At 37.5% G+C, this 20834-nt stretch overlaps 1 protein-coding gene across 2 annotated transcripts in view; it reads left to right on the forward strand.

The window, feature by feature from the left end:
- The window catches only part of csmd1b (CUB and Sushi multiple domains 1b), a 756823-nt gene that overhangs the window by 493038 nt on the left and 242951 nt on the right, over positions 1–20834 (forward strand). For both annotated transcript variants that reach the window (XM_039652188.2, XM_039652197.2), the window contains exons 10-12: positions 9456–9577; positions 19299–19402; positions 19637–19749. In XM_039652188.2, coding sequence (XP_039508122.2) covers positions 9456–9577; positions 19299–19402; positions 19637–19749 — 339 coding nt within the window. The remainder of the gene's footprint in view (positions 1–9455; positions 9578–19298; positions 19403–19636; positions 19750–20834) is intronic.

The raw sequence follows: 20834 nt of genomic DNA on the forward strand, positions 1-20834 counted from the left end.
ATGAATATTAAAGCCTCACAATTTTAAAAAATGCCAAACACGTAAAAGATTAAAGGTAAAATGTATTAGCTTAGACTAGCACCGTAGGTTATTCACTCATATTTACTCTGCTGTATCCTTGCGTTACCTGATTTCCTGTACGTAATCAGGCAAAACAGCTCAGGTGATTTATCATATTACAAAAACTATGAATTGTTTTGAAAATGTAAACAGTTGCAGTTTATGATTAACTTTGAAACTTTATTACCCTTTAAAAATAATCCATTAAACAAAGTTTGACTTGAGGACCATGCATTAATATTTTCAGTTCCATTCGTTTGCGGGTTGTCTCAAGGACACTGCCATAACAGGGAATTCATCAATATCCATGCAAGCACCATCAAATGTGACCAAATATATTATAACTGAATAAGTGAAATATAACTAAAATAAATACATATATTGTAACACTGTTTTATGAGTTCTGCCCAACCCTCTGAGTAAAGTGTTGTGTCATACAGGTAATAAAGCTGTTGGGATAGCTTTCAATTTTTACCAAAAGGCTGTTTAAAGATTAAGAAATAGTTCGATAACATTTTTAGTAAACGTACCCTCAAAACAGCTCTGTTAATAACACTCTGTCGAATCAACTTTCTGTGGGCGGGGATGCAAGGGAAGTATAATAGTTTCAGTCAGTCTCTCAATATTGTGTAATTTGATGATGCTGAGGAAACACCTTTTTCCTAGAAATATTGAAGCCTGATTAAATCACGCTATTGCCTTGCAATAGCCAATGGTATTCAAGCACGTGAATCTGGGGTGGCAGTGACCTCATAAGTTATAACACTGCGCTGAACAGCATTTCTTCCAAATGTTTCTCCTTCAAATCTGCAAGTCTGAAGCCTATTTTCTTGAACCATCGTCGGTTGTATGCAGTATGACGGTACACAATTCTCAGAAGTTGTGAATGGTACCAAATTACCGGACTGTACCTTACCACTATTTTGGGACCCTTCCATTAAGGTACTTATCTTAGTAGTCTGGTACCTAAAGGGTGGAGCTGGTACTAGAGAATTGTCGCATGCGCATGCTACAAGGGGAATCACAACACAAGAGGTGCCGCTTTGCTGAGCACACTTCGCAAGAACATGCTGTGATTGGATTATGTTCCCCATAGCAGATGATGCAACGTTGAGAAACCAATATTGAAAGGGAACCTCTCCAGTACGGTTTACATTTTAGGACATCCTCAGACCTCAGCCATATGAAGACAAGGCATCATGCCTCAGACGGAAAAGCTTCAGGTCTCAGGAAAAACAATGTCAGGTATCGTACAATTGGGCATCAAACGAAACAGCCTCCGAAAAAAAGGCATCAGAAATAAAGGCCTTGGGCGAAACGGACTCAGACTAACAGGCATTTTTAACGAAAAGGCATCAGTCATAAGAAACAATTCAGAGAAACGGACTCAGGTGGAGGTTCACAGGTTCATTTTTTCCCACCCCATGTGATGTCACATGTACACGGCTCATAGCTCGAAAGAACGCTTTAACTTCACATTAGTAGTATATATAGTGTGTGTGTATATATATATATATATATATATATATATATATACGTATATTAGTGCTGTCAAATGATTAAAATATTTAATCGTGATTAATCGCATTAATGTCATAGTTAACTCGCGATTAATCACACATTTTTAACTATTCTAAATGTCTCTTTGATTTCTTTTTGTCCCATTATTTTTTCTCATTTTAATGCTCGTATCAACATGGAAAAGTGGATTGGCTTACTTTGTGCAAATATTTTTTTTTTTAATGAAAACAACATTGGCATACTGTGTTCACAATAAAAAATTCTCACTTGGAGCAAATAATCTCTCACACAATGCAACACTGTCCATTACGGAGCCCCTAAAGGGACGTGGTGCTGGAAAAATGTTTTAGGATGGGATAATTTTTTTTTTCATTTTAAAAGTTTTGCATTTCATCGCAAAGATAATTGTGTTCCCTCGCAAAGATATTTGCGTTCCCACGCAAAACCTGTTGGCAGCTCGGACAGACACTTCCTGTTTAATGCCCCGCTGGCAGTGTTTCAGAGCTCCATACATTAATGGAGCGTTTCATGGTGTTTGAACTTGGACTCAAATCTAAAGAAATCTAATCTAATCCACACAACAACAAAACACACAGATCACTTTGGTCTTGTCAATGGAACCATTTGGCAACTTTTTAAAAGTAAACTTTCCATTCAGAATCTTATTGGCATCCATTTCTGCGTCTCACGCTCGTCATCCACTCAGAACGTAATGTTAACCTACTATTTGGCCGGCTGGCAAGCCTAAACAAGTGTGTGTGGCATCGTGCCTGTTGTTTTGTTTACAGTCTAGCTAGATCCGCTTGCACTTTGGTTGACGAAGCAACAAAACATCCTTGCACTGTCTTCATATTGATGAGGTCTGAGGATGTCCTAAAATGTACACCGTACTATGGTTATTGATGTGACCTTGGTTCCCTGAAATGAGGGAATGAGACATTGCATTCATGTCATGTTGCTTATGCTCAGAGTTTTTGTGACTGGCTTAATCAGTTGAAACATTCTGAGGAAATGCAATTTAGCGCCATGTTATATAGGAGTCAAGCCAGTTTTGTGGGCTTGAACGCCATTGGCTATTGAAAGGCGACAGCGTCATTCATTTAGACTTCATTATTTCTAGGAGAAAGGTGTTTTCCCATTGTGACAACAGCTGACTCAATGTCTCGTTTCCTCATTTCTGGAAACCGGGGTTTAAGGCCCTTCCACACTACTGCGTTTTCGTTTAAAAACGGAGAATTAAAACGAATACGATCTCCGTCCACACCAGCGTTTTGTCTGCGTATTAGAATTGATCTCCGTCCACATTAAAATGACTGAAAACGCAGATCACGTGACCATTCACCAACACTGGGCATGCGCGCGCCGGTGTAAACAGTGGTTGGCGAATCAGGGAAGGATACGTCATGACTGATGACACCCAATCATAGAGCCGAGCGTAAGCCTCTGCGTCATCGTTTGTAAACTCCTCCGTTTTGTCTCGTCCACACTAAAACGCCCTCCAGAGTTTCAAAACGCAAAACGCAGCTGCAGCGTTTCTAAACTTCTCCGTTTTAGGTCTTCGTTTTTCCCGTTTTAGTGTGGACGGGAGGTGCAAACGTAGCAAAAGGTCTCCGTTTTTAAACGAAAACGCAGTAGTGTGGACGGGGCCTAAGTCAGAAACTGTTTTTCACAAAAGCCCCTGAGCTGTCAAAAGTGAATAAACGTTAATTTATTGGTCCTGATAACATGGAGATCGAGTAAACATTGTTAATTTACAAATAGGCCTACATTGACACATTAACAATATAAAGCGGGTTGAAAATCGGCAAAGTTACACTTTAATGATGCATTCTACAATGCAATGTATTGTTTGTAAAAATAGTTTATGAACGGTAATTATTGATGTAAGGAAAACATGAATTTAAATATATATGATTCTTTACATTGAGAGCCTAATTCATCTGATAACATCAGCTATATAATATGAGTAAAGGTTTTAATACTTGTGATCTCATAGTTATGGTAATTCTGACATGACTTTAACACACTATGAGACCCGGGGAATACAAAAAGGTTGATACAATTCAGCCGTCTTCATAAGTAATATTTTGAACTTATTGTTTTATTTATTATTATTATTATTTATTTTTTTTGACATTCCAAAAGCCTTATCTCATGCAGCTAGATGAACGCGGTCATGTGGCTAGATGTACACTTAAGATGAGACCTGGAGTGTGCTGTTTTGAAAGGCATAGAGGACACAGGCCTCCAAATGACATTAATCAAAATGAAATAAGGCAGTGTGTCAGAGCGGCAGACGGAAGAGTAACCATGTTTGACAATTTCCTCGCACAATTCTCGCCGATCGCTGATTGATCCAGACACTTTTTGTTTCAGCAGTGCCAAGTAACCTTTTTAAAGACAAGCCTTAATGCTTTCCATTCCTTTTTTTCTGTTATTTCTTAAGGGAGTGATGGGATAAAACCGGAAGTTAAAGACCCTTTAGCCTTGTGATTTAGCAGTTCTCTGTTGTTTTTTCTTCTTAGTGGTGGTCTTAAAGAGAATCTCAAGAGATGTTTTGAGTTAATTATAGAGTACCTGTAAATGAAAGAGAAGCTCAATCTGATCACTCCGCTACTTCGATAATTAAGTTGCACTTATTTCACCAATTTGCAAGTGTACAGACCATGAAAGTGGTCATTGTACATGCCAGACACGTCACAGCTATTCATGTTTTTAAAGCTCATCTTTAACCACAGTCACTAATTTGAAGTGAGCGTGACTCCTTATTGATTTCAAACAGTACGCTCTGCAAAAAGAAACCTTAAAAGAAATTGCTATATTTATGACAGTGTTTGCAAAGCAGAGCAGTACTCGTATTCGTAAAAACATTCTCTCATTCTGTTTCTCCAAACCCCTGACCATTAAACATCTGCAGTTAATTAAGCTTGAGCCATTTAAGCCTGCTTACAGAGACTCCCTTCATACTCTGTTTAGGAGTTAATTTCATGCTTAGGTGTTACTTAAAGATACCCCAAACTTGTTCAACATGATGTATGAAAATGATTTGCTTTTTGATGATTTGTTTTCCTTGCATATATTTAACCATTTGACCCGAGATGAATGCATATATTTGCATGTGTTCAACCATTTTTTTTTTTGTTAGCTAAAACCTTAAAGGATTAGTTCACTTTTGAAAAAACTTTTGCGGATAATTTACTCACCCCCATGTCATCCAAGATGTCCATGTCTTTCTTTCCTCAGTCGAAAAGAAATTTAGGTTTTTGATGAAAACATTCCAGGATTTTTCTCCATATAATGGACTTCAATGGGAACCGGATGGTTCAAGTATCAAAAGACGGTTAAAAACTGTTTCAGATGCAGCTTCAAATGTCTTTAAACGACACCAGACGATGAATAAGGGTCTTATCATGCGAAACGATCGGTTATTTCAAAACTTATTCCAAAAATGTAACTTTTATAAGGACAAATGCTAGCCTAGCTCTATTCTCTGAGGCGCGTTTGTAACGTCACGTAATACGTAATTACGTTCAAAAGGTCACGGGCGACGTAGCCGGAAGTACAGAATCAAAATCGTCCGACATCGTTGTTTTTCCTTTTAATTCCTTTTTTTGTAAACGGTGTTTGAGTTAGTTTGCACGTTCAACCTATGCGTTCAACTTGTAAACACTGACTCTGTACTTTCGGCTACGTCGCCCGTGACCTTTTGAACGTAATTACGTATTACGTGACGTTACAAACGCGCCTCAGAGAATAGAGCTAGGCTAGCATTTGTCCTTATAAAAGTTACATTTTTGGAATAAGTTTTGAAATAACCGATCGTTTCGCATGATAAGACCCTTATTCATCGTCTGATATCGTTTAAAGACATTTGAAGCTGCATCTGAAACAGTTTTTAACCGTCTTTTGATACTTGAACCATCCGGTTCCCATTGAAGTCCATTATATGGAGAAAAATCCTGGAATGTTTTCATCAAAAACCTTAATTTCTTTTCGACTGAGGAAAGAAAGACATGGACATCTTGGATGACATGGGGGTGAGTAAATTATCAGCAAAAGTTTTTTCAAAAGTGAACTAATCCTTTAACTTAAAACTTAAACTTTAACACTGTTCTTTTCCTGCAATGCAAGCACTTCTATTTCCTTGAGGATAGTCTAGTTTGGTGGTTGATGTTTCTGAGACCATAACTGTCTGTAGGTGTGTTTGGTTGGAAAACATTCTGAAATAATTTCCACACAGTAGTTTCTGCAGTAAAGAACCCAGCAATTTCCCTGTTTGAGAATACCTGCTACGTCGTAATCTCTTCACATCTCTACCAATCCAAATGTTCCTTAGTACCCTGTGGAGAAGCCAGTGAATCCACAGTAATGGAGCAGGGCTGCTCTTTTAAGCTGTCAAAGAAAATCCCTGACTAAACACAGGGGAGAAGCAGTTAATATCCTGGCACAGTATAGGGTTGGAAAAAAATACCCAGAATTTGTCAATGATTGAGTCAAGTTATTCTGAGGCATGAACTTAAATAGATTAGCTCATGTCCTGAGATCTGGATCTGTTCAAAGGAAGTGTTTTTAGTGTGGGGCGGGATGGAAATATCTATTCGAAAACCCAGTGAGCTGTGTATGTAGGAAGCATTTCAGGCATCGTAGGTGCACTTTTCAACTCAGACTGTTCTCAAAGGTAGGCAGCTTTATAAGCTGTATGCCTTCTAAGACACCTAGTGTTGGCTAAATTTTAATACAATGCGACAAGCTCAGTGCGGAAAAAAAGGGTTAAGCAAGGGAAATTTCATTAAATATATAAAAATGTTCTGACAAAAATCATATTCTTCTCTAATTATGCTTATTGAATTACCGCTTTCTTAGTAGGGGTGTGCAACAGAGCCAATATATGTGTATCTATATCTGTAACAATATCAAAATTATTTGTACCTGTATTTGGATAAAACTGGAAGTGGGATGGGGCTTTACCCAGAAGCCCTTTACCCTCATACAATTACTTGAGAAGACCATTATGTCTATGGTTTTCTTCTTATAGTTATCAATGAACACATATGCCTTGTATAAGTGATAAAATAATAGGCTATTTTTTATAATGACTATACTTTATACATTAGCTGGGGACCACCAGTCATGGATGTTTCACTCCTTTAACCGCAGTACATCTCCTGGTGACAGTGCAATGGCAGGGATCACTCCCTGCCGATGTCCTGGGTGTTACTTGGGTGGCCCCAATCCCCTATGCTTCCTCCTTAGCCACAGCCAAAAGCTGCACCTCTCTGTCGCCTCTGCCAGTTCTTTAATGGCTTTTCTACACCCTGCTCCTGTACATCCCATTTTGTGGAGCAGGCAAACCGTTGAGGAATCAACAAAGCCCCAGCATCCCACTTTAACAGGACACGTGGTGGCTCTCCCTCCAGCCAGCCTCTCTGCAGTCTTCTACCAGGCCTGCATACTTGACACACTCCTGCACGTTGGTAGCTTCCATTCCCTTCTCCCATGGGACAGTAAGGTCAACGAACAAGATTTTCTTGCTTGGCTCTGACCACATGATCAGGTCTGGGCAGAGCAAAGTTTCTACAATCTCCCTGGGGAATTGGAGATGCCTCCCCAGGTCGACCCTCATGTTCCACTACCTGCCAGTTGAGAGGACTTTTTTCTCCGGCCCTTCGGACCGTTCTTAGTACAGCAAAGTAGCAACTCTACTGTAACCAATTGTTAGCTGTGACTGAGTTTAACATTAGCATTTTGCTAAGTTAAAAACACAATACTTCTAAAAACACACATAGTAGTTGCATCCCAAATGATGCTTATGCACTATGCACTTATACTCTATGTATGCATTATGTGTGAATTTTGTAAGGTTATTTTGTAATTCAACATTGGAGTCTGATGCCCCTCCGCTCCGCTACGCAATTAAAGCTGCAACAGTTTTCTTTTTTGGAATTTTCAGTGTGAACACACTACTCTCACTATTAATACTTAAAGGGTAACTAAACCCTGGTCAGAGCCTGATACTTACCCACTGGCAATATTTGAAAAATGTTGAAAAAATGGGCAGACCCCAGTGGAGATAGAGGGGATGAGCCAGCTGCTGTCAGACTTTAAAATGAAAATGACGCAAGTAGCTTTGCAACAGAGCGGTCATTTGAAGTCGAGGACTTTTCTCCCCGCCTTCACCTGAAGTGGAGGAGGGTGAATTGTCTGTGGACACAGGGCCATATCAATTCCAGCCGCTGGCTCAAACTGCAGTCTTAACTCCCGCATCGAGATCGGCATATGATGAGTTTTGTCGTGTTGATGTCAATAGCGCACTCTGTAGGCATATATTCATATTGATATTTTGACGCTATGTGAAAAAATCCAGCAAAATGTGCCGGCACGTTTGTCGACCCCAGAGGATTAACTTTTGCCTAACCATAAATTGTGATTAATATATACATGATCACTCACATCAAGACCCCGCCGCGGTGATGGAGTCCATACAGGAGGAGCAGTGTTTGGCACTGCGTCGCTTTTCACCGCGAGCTGTGTGGAGAAGCCCATGTCCACCTCCGTTACCATCCTGACCACTGAACACGGATAAATCTATGCTAACTTGAAGCTATCCTAACTGTACTATGCTACTAACTAACTAGGCTACACAAAATAAATCAAAATAACTATGCTATGCTAAATGCTATGCTAAATAGTTGCTACTCTATCCTGATCGTTTTCAAAACTCGTAATTCCAACTCTTGACTCGCACAGGTTTTGACAAAAAAGATGACTTTTAAACTGCCGAGGGCGTGGTAGCTCGTACCAAGGGCGTGGTGAGCTGAAACCTGCATACAGTACGTCACGAAGAACCCCAAACATCCAATAGGAAAATTCAACTGCAGTAGCCACCGTTCAACCAGAAGATGACATAACTCACCATATATAACACCATATATTGTAGAGATAAAACACTTTATACCCAGATGTCAAAAAAGTTACTCGAATTGATGATCAGCATTAAAAAAGCCCCATTTTTACAGATTGTTTACTACAAAAAGTTGGTTTAGGGTTTAGTTACCCTTTAAAGAGTAACTAAACACTTAACCAACTTTTTTTAGTTAATGATCTGTAAGAATGGATCTTTATTAATACCAGTCATTGATTCGAGTAACTTTTTTTGGCATTTGTTTATAAAGTGTTCTATTTCTACAAAATATGGTGTAAAAACGTCTTAGTGCTGCCCTCTTCAGGTTGAACGGTGGCTACTGCAGTTGAATTTTCCTATTGGATGTTTGTGGTAGTACGTGACACAGCGGTTGTTGGTGACGTAGGCAAGTTCCATACAAAGAGATGCGTCTCAGGTGCACGCCCCCCTCCGCTGGGCTCTGCCCACTTTTCCAGCATTTTTCAAATATTGCCAGTGGGTGGAGTCAGGCTCTGACCAGGGGTTTAGTTACCCTTTAAAAAGTCATAGAATAGGGCATAAGTACGCAAATTGGGACACTTCTTTTGATATTTTCAATTAGACTGCACTATTGTTTTATCTATACATTTTCAGTATTCAAATAATTAATTTTCTAATCAACATTTATTAATCATTAATTTAAAAAAAAAAAAATCTCATCGTTGTGCATTACCATCGCAGAGGTTGCCTTCTAAAGCTTCTTTGGGCGTCTGACAAAGCTGTAGTGATGACATTCTGGTTGTTTTTTAGGTAGATTCTGGTATAATAAATCCTGTAGATTTATTTCTACTGATGTTTATATGTCTGCAAAACATTTTGTCTTATCACTCATTTTGAGTTGCATTCCTTTCAACAGCAACAGCTATGACTACAAAACACAAAACAATAGTTACATTTACATACTCTTTGTTGTACTGTTTACCTCTCTCAACAGCTAGGACCTGTGGCTCTAATCTGCGGGGCCCCAAAGGCATCATAACATCTCCAAATTATCCCGTCCAGTATGAGAATAACGCACACTGCGTGTGGGTCATAACAGCGGTGGATCCAGAGAAGGTACGTTTGTAATTTAAATCTAAATTGAGACCTAAGGCTGACTCCAAGTTATATGAGTACAATTCAACAAAACACGCTTATGGTTCATTTTTTATCTGCCAAAACAAAATATGATATGCTTTTGAATAGCCTCCAAGGCATAATTGAATGGGACCTTACATAAATGTCAAAAATAATCTTAAAGATAATTTGTGAGGGAATTTGCATTGCAGTCCACAGTGTTTGCATAATTGTCAACCTCTTGCCCTGGTTGTCTCTGGCTATTACTGCGTCTCCAGAATTGATTAGGTTCAGCCACACATCTTCAGCTCGATGGCAAGAGTGACAGTTAATGCAATCCAGCATGAACTCAACACACACACCACCAGAGTGACTCATGCTTTTGTTACTAAATCGAGACCAAACAAAGACAGTCAATATAGCATTTGAGTAAAAAGGAGCTATCCTGCTCCCCATGATTTGCACCTTTTTTGGCAGATTTTAATGTTGGAAATGTGTGTGTATGTGTTACCTTATTGAGTTTACACACTGATCTTGGAATTACTGTAAAATGATGTAACATTATAACACTGTTTACATTTTAGATATTCAGCTTTGTGCTTTGGGCAGTATGAAATAAGTCTCTTATGTACAGTAGAAGCAGTAATATTGTGAAATAGTATTGCAGTTTGAAAATGTCATAGAATTTATTCCAATATTTGGTGCTCTAGAAACATTTCTTATCTTAAAACCGTTTTTTTTTTCTGCTTAACATTTTTGTTAAAACTGAGACCTAATGATGAATAGAAAATATTTTAAGTAATATTTTAAGTGTCTTTATCACATTTGATGAATTTAATGCATAATTGCTGAACGAAAGTATTTACTGAAACAAAGAAACACAGCTATTACTAAGCCCGACCTTTTGAATGTTAGTGGATATTTGATATTTATAATGTATGTATCACATCTCTGATTTAAAAATCATGATCAAAAATGGCGAAATAAGTCTGTGAACGAGTAGAAATCTGAGTAAATTCTGATTTAGGGTTAGGGTTAGAACACATAATGTCTCTTGGTTTGAGGACATTTACTTTCTAAAACTGATTTTTAGAACATGTTGTCTTGGTATCCATGAAATTCTGCTGCAAACTGTAGTTTTCCCAGAACAGCTGAATTTGTTCAACATTCAGATCCTACAGTGCTGTAGGAAACAAAAACAACTAAAAAAACATTTGATGTATAAAATCCATCCCTCTGGAACTGGATGTGTATAATTAGTCATACAGATGATAGACTACTGTAAAATCTTAGTGACATGCCAGTAAATTGAAAGTACCTGTTGGCGACCGTCATAAACAGACTTGACTATCGTATGCATAAAATCCCAGTCATGTCACAACCAATATATTTTTACTCCTGGTCACATGTTTTCGCTTTGATCTTATGATGAAACGATGTGACTTTAATTTATCTCACATTGTGCATTTTTTTCTGTTTTTGCTGAACTGAAAGGCTCTGTTCCAAAACCTAGTAAGCTGTCTATCTAGACAGGCGTCATAACAGAAACATATAATTTCTTCAGAATTGTAGTTTCTTTTGCCAGCATTACCTGTATCCTCCTTGTGATAGTCTATCCCAGAATGAACTACAATGAATATTTATCTCAATATTTCTGCGCAATGTACTTTTATCTTTTTTTATTATTATTATAATAAACTGTGCACATTTATTTACAACTTCACACAGGACTGGCAAGTGCATTATGCCGCTGTGTTTAAAGGTCTTTAAAAGTAAAATAGTGAGAAAATAAAAAGTGTATATATATATATATATATATATATATATATATATATATACCAGATTGGAACAGACAAACACAATGTGTATTATTCTGACATATTTAGTAATGCTAATCTTAAAGCTATATTCTGTAATGTTAATTACAATAAAACTGATTCAAAATATAGACTCCATTTTTTGCATTTAAATAGTAAATCTGCTGCATGTAACATTTAGACTTCTGTTTATCTGAGAAATGTTACATCCAATCCGGTTTATCTGCAATAAAGAAATAAAACACTGCACAATTTGTCACAGGAAGCTGAAATTGTCCTATACTTGACAATTTTTGTTTTGCAAAATTGTTTTGCAATACAGCATGATCATTTGTACACAATAAATGCGCTATACCAAACATTTTTTTCCATGTAAGTACATGTTATATGTTAATGACACCTAATAGAAAATGTTCTATATGAATGAAATCTGGACATACCACATTGGCCATGTTGTCATTGTCATGTGACTTGCTAGTGTCAGTTGGGTCACTTCGATGCTTTTTACAAATCTTCACCCATGGCCCCATAGGATAGTAAAGTTTCTTTTGGATGTTCAGACATCATTTATTTATTTATTTTCTCTGCTCAGAACAGGTTGTTAATACATTAAAAAGGTCATAAAAATGCAGTATTGATCTTTGTCTCTGTCATAGCATATGATCAGAGACAAGAAGGTCTTCTCACAACATGCTCTGAATGCCAATAACCTAAGGCCATTTCACATTTCAGTAATATATATTTATCAGTCTGCTTACAAACCAATAGCATTTTGTCATGTTAATCTGACCTGGATAGTGTTTATTGTCCATCTCAACCCGGTCTCATCCCAAGACGTCATATAACTGACGTTTTGGGACGTCTTTTGACCATACGTCAATATTCGCCTTTTTAGGGCCCCCTTAAACGTCGGTAGATGAGGTTATGGGATCCTAACTCTACCCCATACCTAAACCTAACCCTAAACCTAACCCGTCACCTAACTGACGTTAAAGGTAAAGCGTCAGTTGTATGACGGCCCGGGATCGCCATCTACCGACGTTTAAGGGGGCCCTAAAAAGGCGGATATTGACGTATGGTCAAAATACGTCCCAAAACGTCAGTTATAAGACTTTTTGGGATGAGACTGTGTTATCCATCTAAATAAAGAGGCCATTAACTGACAAGAAGTCTCGCCATAGAAAATGTAACTTTCATACTTTAGTTGAAATAACATATGAAACTCACATTTAGCTCATAAAAATGATTTGTCACTGACCCTGAATTGCTTTAGATAAAATATGCTGCATTTCATATTAGCTCAAATATGTTATATTACAGGCCTACATTTATACTAGTGACAAGTAATATATACTACAATTAGATTATACTATCTTTTTTATTAAATGAAAAGCACACACACCTCGGTTAGAGTCAACATCATCACACAGCTTTCACAAAAGTTTTCATTTTAAGTTATCCATAGAATCAGTGGTGAAAATGAAAATTACATTTGATTTGGATGGTGAAGTTGTCTCAATTTAGTAGTTGTGTTAATACAAGTTTAAAAAACAAAACAAAAAACAAAACAATGTTCATTTATTTTTTTTATTTCTAACTATTTCTTGTGGTTCTTTGTATTGCTGCTGTGCATTTGAATCATTTAGTGAATGTGCAAAAGGACTTTGTCAGTAAATGGACTATTTCTTTGCCAAATCAATGTAAAATATGTACCCAAATAGTTTATTATTATTCATATATTTTGGAGTCATTTTGTTGGCCTGTGTAGTAGCAACATCAGACATACTGTACATGGCCACAAACACATGCACGCATACACACGTGCACACCATCCTGGTCTCATTGTTAATAGGTATTTTAGATTTTTTGCAAAGATAGAAACATACTTTTTAGTACATTTGGATATGATGCTGAAACGTATAATATGGACGTATCTGCAACATTTAAACATAACATTATTAAGTTTTTACAGCTACAAAATGTTAACTATTTACGTATATTCCATATCATAAAGATATCTGTATAATTTCCATTTTTACCATTTTATAGATAATTGTAAGATCCTGTAACCCTAATTCCAAACCTAAACATACCCATTTTTACGGAATATAAAAGGATAAAACATAATGGACAGATGTGTTGGGAAATGGCAGTTTTATTAACAATATAGCATTAAAATATATTTTGAGCCACAAATCCTACTCCTACCCCTAAACCTACGCATAACAATTCCTTAAAGGACAACTCCGGCGCAAAATGAACCTTTGGTCTAATTACACATTGCTACCTAGTCAATCTAAGAACGCAGATCCATGTGCGCTGAAATGTGCAGAATCTCATATGGTCTGTTGTTTTCGGAAGAAACACAAACACGAACCGTTTTCTTCTCTTCAATATGTACACGTAGCCTACTGTTCGCGCTCACATTATCACCTTATTCACATCTCACCGGTGGACATGGATCGGCGTTCTTAGATCGACTGGTAGAGACTAATTTTCAAAGATGGCTTCTTCCTGTATTCGCGAAGTTGACTGTGTGTATAAAATATCTTCTTATTAAACTGTATGGACACTGACAAAGTTCTCAATGCTTCGGTTTGAATGTAGGGACCCTTGTTATGCTGTCATTTTAGTGTGGGGCTATTTTGAGCCTTGTTAGTGGTAATAACAAGCGATTTTTACTTGTCATTACTCTATGCCCTATATACTACTATTATACTAGCACTATAGGCTAAACTGTTTTTAGAGATAAAACTATTTACATTCGGCAATCATGAAAACAAATCTCAGATAACGGTTGACTAGGTAGCAATGTGTAATTAGACCAAAGGTTCATTTTGCGCCGGAGTTGTCCTTTAAAACTACGTAGACTACAATTATGAAGAAAAACTAGACAAGTATAATCACAATAATGTATTTATTGCGAAAATGTCAAAACCGATACGCAAATAAATTACGTTTTTGAGCTGTCGATACGTAAATATTTTACGTTTTAGTACTGTAAATATGTTAGTATTATACGTCTCTGCACGTATTAAACGTAATTAAATGTACGTATGATAAAACTATACTTTACGTACACTCTAAAAAATGCTGGGTTGTTTTAACCCAATTTTGGGTCAAATATGGACAAACCCAAAATGTTGGGTTAAAAATGTAATGTAAAAATTTAACCCAATGGCTGGGTTAGTCCATATTTGACCCAAAAATGGGTTAAAACAACCCAGCATTTTTTAGAGTGTACAAATACATACGTATTCTCATGAGATCACGTCGCGCACACACTTTCTTGGTTGTTTCTAACATTGAATGTGATTTGTAAACTCACTCTAAAAAATGCTGGGTTGTTTTAACCCAATTTTGGGTAAAATATGGACAAACCCAGCCATTGGGTTAAATTTTTAAATGATAATTTTAACCCAATAGTTGGGTTTGTCCATATTTTACCCAAATTTGGGTTAAAACAACCCAGCATTTTTTAGAGTGCTCATACTTTCTTTTTTTTCTCCTTCTGGGTGAATGAAAATGCTCAAGAAAACTACACCATTTAGCAATTTCTGAATAGCGTTTGAGCCGTCTTCTCTCAAACTCAGCCATTGAGGCTGCTGTCAGGCTTTTTCAATTTTGTATAAAATAAAGAAATCAATAATTCTTTCAAGTTGGTTCTAGTGAAAAATCACTAATATGTCATGTCACTCTCTGATTGTGTTTATGTAGACCATGAGTGCTGTTTTTTATCCTCTTGCTAAGTCGTCTGTAAAAAAGAAAAGCAAAAAAAAAAATATATATATATATTTCTTACTTTTGACAGGATAATTTAAAAGCCTGTATTTTAGACTTCTCGTCTACGGTCTCGCCAAACGACTCTGTATCAGCTCTGACATTTTATACAGATTGCTTGTCAAGATCTCCTCAGTGTTACTGAATCATTCCTTTCTTTTCAAACTGATGCAGCCAACCTGCTTGTTCTTTGTTCCATTGACAAACAAATTAGTGACCCTAGACACTGTACCAATCATATAACATTAATTTGACTTCTTTGTACATGTGTCACTGTACTGAAACCTTTGTTGAACAAATGGTTTATTAGTGAGAGAACTCGCATACTATATGTTGCATTATGCTGTGCTATCTGGACCTCTTTGAAAACCGTTACCCTTTTAATATCAGAATAAATCACCACATTACCACCACAATTGGAAAGGGCATTAATCTGATGTTTGTATACAAATTAATGCATACATTCTAGATGTTTGAACGACTGAGTTACCAAAATGTGTATCATTTCTAATTATACTGAATTAAATTTGTTAGACTAAATTCAAAGTCACATTTGGGATATCCATACTTCACTGACCACAAAGGCATTTCAATAACAAAAGATGTTGTGCAAAGCAGCAAAAGGCCAATAGAATTAGTATTGTTAGCTTTGCAGGTGTTTGAATGTCAACAATGAAATGTCATAGCAACCCAATTGCAAACAATATGCACAAGGCTATCCACAAGTTTCCGAGGGGCGCTCCTGTAAAAAATAAAGTGGGTGAAACTTCCGGTGACGCGGCGGAAGTAGCATTCCAATGGTATTTTGTGTGTTAGTTAGCGAAGAGGCTAGCTGTTTTTCCGGAGAATTATTTTACTATTTAAAGACGCAAATCTTTATGAGAGATGTCGTTACGGAGCTCAGGGACAACATGTTCGCGGTTGTATGTATAACCGGACTAAACTAATTTAGTGGCTTAAACGGGATTGTTTTGAACATAAGCTGAAAACGAAATCACAGTGATCCTCCAAGAGCCTGTCTCTGATCCTGCCAACGACTGTAGTTTCCATCACCTCCCAAAAGACGACGAATCTTCCTGTGTACATTTGTTTAAATTCTTAATGTTCTATAAACTCTATCAGCATGTGATTGGCTGTTCGCTACTGATGTTACACCTAAACTCAGGATCAAAGCCTGAGTTGACAGAATACCAAATGTGCCAGTTAATGTATTCAAGCAGCACATTCATTTATAATTTTGAATAAACTCCAAAGCACAATGACTAAGTGTGTATTTTTTATTTGAATTGTTTGTCAGCTCGCACAACTGTCTGTCACCATGCCTTGATGAGTATTGATTATTAATAATGTTATTATAATACTCCCAATCAACTACTGCGGAGGGTAAATGTACTGTTATTTCACCCTTTTGAATTTCGTTGAGGTTGTGTTCCCACATCGTTATCTAGTTTGGATCGCTATAACTTGAATGACTGTCAACTGTTGAATGAACGAGTGTGAAGTATGTCAAGTTGCGCTTTGTTTACTTCCAACCGGAAGTCGCGCCCACTTTTGACGCAAGGCCTCATGGGGCGTAGGAAACTTGTGGATAGATCTAGCATTTGGCTTACAGATATCAACAGACAGGACTACCCTATCTCACGACCAATTCGTACGAATTCGTACGAGTGATTCAAAAGTGGCTAATTCGTACTAATTCATACGACCTCACTCGTACAAATTTGTACGATTTGTCTAAACCCACGTGACGGTTATGTTTAGGGGCGGGTCAGGGGTAGGTCATTCGTTCGAATTCATACGAATTGGCTAATTCGTAAAATATGTACGATTTAGCTAAATCGTGCTAATTCGTACGAGTGAGGTCGTACAAATTGTTATGAATTAGCCACCTCGTAAAATTCGTACGAATTCCCGTGAGATCGGGTTGGACAGGAGCATCTCTATGTTAGAAGTTCAACATGAAGTGGCTCCTGAATTCTATGGCTCCTGATTGGCTAAATAATATCATCCTCCTATTAGCATGACGAGGATTGCTGCCAATTGCCGCTCGCATTAAATTCAAGGAATTAATGTTTGCCTACAAAACAACCAGTGGCTCTACAGCCCTATACCTAAACTCACTACTTCAGACCTATGTGCTCTCCGGAAGCTTGTGTTCTGCCTTGTGGAGCCATCTCAAAGAGCCACAAAATCACTGTCATAGACATTTACCTGGACTGGACTGTTCCCTGCTGGTGGAATGACCGGCCTAGTCTTTAGCCATTTTCATGAAACTGCTGAAGACTCATCTCTTTCGGCAACACTTGACCCCTTAATACTAACACCTACTATTCTCTCTATATATTTAAACAACAACAACAAAAAACTTGCTACATTTACTGTGCTAGACTAACTGGAACTAGTGGTCGCTGCACGATTGTTAGTATGGTTGCTTCTATTTCTCTCATCATTTGTAATTATCTTCGGATAAAAGCTTCTGCTAAAGAATTAAATGTACATGCTTTTTCAGTATTTACAATCTCACATGCACAGGTTATTTTTAGGCTGCAGTCGGTAAATTCACAGAACCAATGCACGAATGCGCGTCAGAATGCGTGGGACCAATATGAAGAAACGCATCCAAATACGTTCACTTAAAGACAGAACCGACCATCGAATAAATCGAACAAAATCGATATCTCTTTTACCTCTTCTTGCATTTGAATTGTGTAAAAACGCTTGAGTGTTTTAAATTAGCAAACACTTGGAAATAACAAACTTTCACTACAGTATATAATGGTTAAATGCAATTATTCACGTTTGTGATGTGCTCTGGGAAGAGCGATGGTAATGGGCATATGATGCACCTTCACTTCCAGTCTTGCTTATTTATCATCACACACATTTTGCTGGTCAGTGTGTTAGAACATGGTTCAAACCAACCCGGTCTCACCCCAAGACGTCATATAACTGACGTTTTGGGACGTCTTTTGACCATACGTCAATATTCGCCTTTTTAGGGCCCCCTTAAACGTCGGTAGATGAGGTTATGGGATCCTAACTCTACCCCATACCTAAACCTAATCCTAAACCTAACCCGTCACCTAACTGACGTTAAAGGTAAAGCGTCAGTTGTATGACGGCCCGGGATCGCCATCTACCGACGTTTAAGGGGGCCCTAAAAAGGCTGATATTGACGTATGGTCAAAATACGTCCAAAAACGTCAGTTATATGACTTTTTGGGATGAGACTGTGTTATTCAAACGAACATTTTACTACAGTTTCAGGAAACTGTAGTGACTAATTTGTCTTAAAGACGCATTGCACTACAGTGGTTAAGCGGCGAGTTAAATTGTTGTACAGGAAACGCACACCTGGTCGGGATGCTTAGAGCCATAATGTTTTTTTGGGGTAAAACTACCCTCAAATGTGTATTATACTTATGCCCAATTTCTTTTCTTCTTCTGTGAAACACAAAAGACTGAATGACAGTCTCAATCCCATCTCAATTTCATTGTGTAGAGAACAAAACAATAAAAGCATTGAAAGCGAATGGTGACTGAGGCTGTCATTCTGCATAACATCTCCAGTGTTCCAATGAAGAAAGAAAGACATATGGGTTTGGTACATGAGAAGTAGTAAATGAGAACAAAATTGTCCTTTTTTTTCTCTCTTTAAGATAAAATAGAAAAAAAAAATACATTTAAAGACGGGACAGAATATAGATGAGAATAATGGCTCTTAATGGCCCATTTGAAAAAAAATAAAATGAAATACGAGGATGTTGATAATAGGGTTGTCCTAATTAAGCTTGATTTTTTTTTTCTTCCTTACAGCAATCTCTCCTTGAATCCAATTTTCTTTCTGTGCTCACATCAAATGAACATGCATCCCATTTCCTCGGGCTTTGCACCTTACATGGCAGAACTTCTCGAAATCTCACGTCTTAAATGAAACAAAATTATTTAATTACACATTCGTCGCCACTCCTGCAATCAGCCTCACATACCTATAGAAAAGAATTGGCTGACCTGCTTTGCTTCTTCTACTTCTTTTCAATAAGATCGTTCTCTGAGTCAGCCTCATTGTCCTCTGGGTTTTTTGGTCCATGTTTTTTGTCATGACCTCTCCTTTATCCCTGTAGGTCATCAAGCTAGCTTTTGAAGAGTTTGACCTTGAGCGAGCGTACGACACGTTAACAGTGGGTGACGGAGGGAAGATAGGTGATGCTCGAAGAGTGCTTTATGTGTGAGTACAGAAAAAAAGGTCTCTTATTTTAAGCTATGAACATGCATCCAACGTGCTTCTATTCACAAATGCCTCCATACCTTCGCCTATATGCTCCATGGAATAACAGTTTATTATTTTCTTTCAAGACCATCCACTACATCAAATAGTCTCTGGGTTTACGTCTAAGCTTCCATTGCTGCATATTAATACGTAAATGAAAGAATAAAATTAGATTTTGTGCCTCCATTCCAGTCTCACAGGATCCACCGTGCCCGATTTGATTGTGAGCATGAGCAACCAGATGTGGCTCCATCTGCAGTCCGATGACACGATCGGATCGCAAGGTTTTAAGGCTGTATATGAAGGTATGTCATTGTAATGTTTGGAAAGCATGCACGCCTGCTGCTTTTCTCTTTCATATGGTCATTTCCACCCACTGTAAGAGTGATGAAACAGGAGTGTAAACGGTCACCCTTTTCGTCTTTTTCCAAGAAATATAAGTGTGTTATTCTGAAAATGTTTGACTTGGTGACTTTCGGTTGTTAAAGCGTGCCAGTTTCTAAACAGTATGCAAATCGAAGGCAAATGGAGCAGTGTATGTGCTGTGCCATTATGTTTGAAAAGCTTGTGAGAAATATTCTACCTGCCGTTCACCCTGCAGGAGAATAGCATCAAAGAAAGTCAGATATGAAAATACATTGAGGCATGTATTTACATATGCACAGATAAACTGATAACATTTGCTACAACTACAGCTATTTCTTATGCTATCATTTGAGACAAGTAAACATGTTGCTCAAGATCTGAACTCTTGACGGTGTGGTGAAATGTATTCTATTTAACATCCTGTTATGATTTAATATATACAGTATTACTGAATTATATCATCTGCTTTTTCTATCTTACAAACAATTTCTTGGAATTTGATGTGAATTTTGCTTTAATGCTCACTCAAAGCTCCTCAAATTTGTGCTAAACCTGATCATGTTTTGACTGGCAAGATTTGAGTGTTTAAAAATCTGACCTTTTGAGCAAAGGAATTTATCATCATTTAACATGAACAAGCAGTCTCTTTGTTTTGTTTATCCATTTTGTTTCTCCTTTTTTTTTTTTTTTTTTGCCCCTAACTTGTTTTTTAAAGCGTGCTGTTTAATACCTTGAAATAGAGTTTTTCCCCAGCCGATCTTCACTCTGAACTGTAACCTCACAATTGAGCAATTCTCACTGTCTGGATAGCCCAGTACAATGACACAAACCCAATTAACTTTGTGTAAACCCAATTTCACACTTGTGCTTCTAGTCACGTTGTCATGTTTGACAACATTTCCACCAGGACACACTGGTGGGACACTTTGTTTGAGGCTTTGTAGATGTCAAATTCATCATTTCATACATTAATTTAAAAGTTCTTAGATTGGCAAATGATTGTTTTCCACTCAACAGAAATGAT

The sequence above is a fragment of the Pimephales promelas genome, chromosome 11 (assembly GCF_988280905.1).
Source record: "Pimephales promelas chromosome 11, fPimPro1.hap1.1, whole genome shotgun sequence".
In the NCBI taxonomy this organism is placed as follows: domain Eukaryota; kingdom Metazoa; phylum Chordata; class Actinopteri; order Cypriniformes; family Leuciscidae; genus Pimephales; species Pimephales promelas.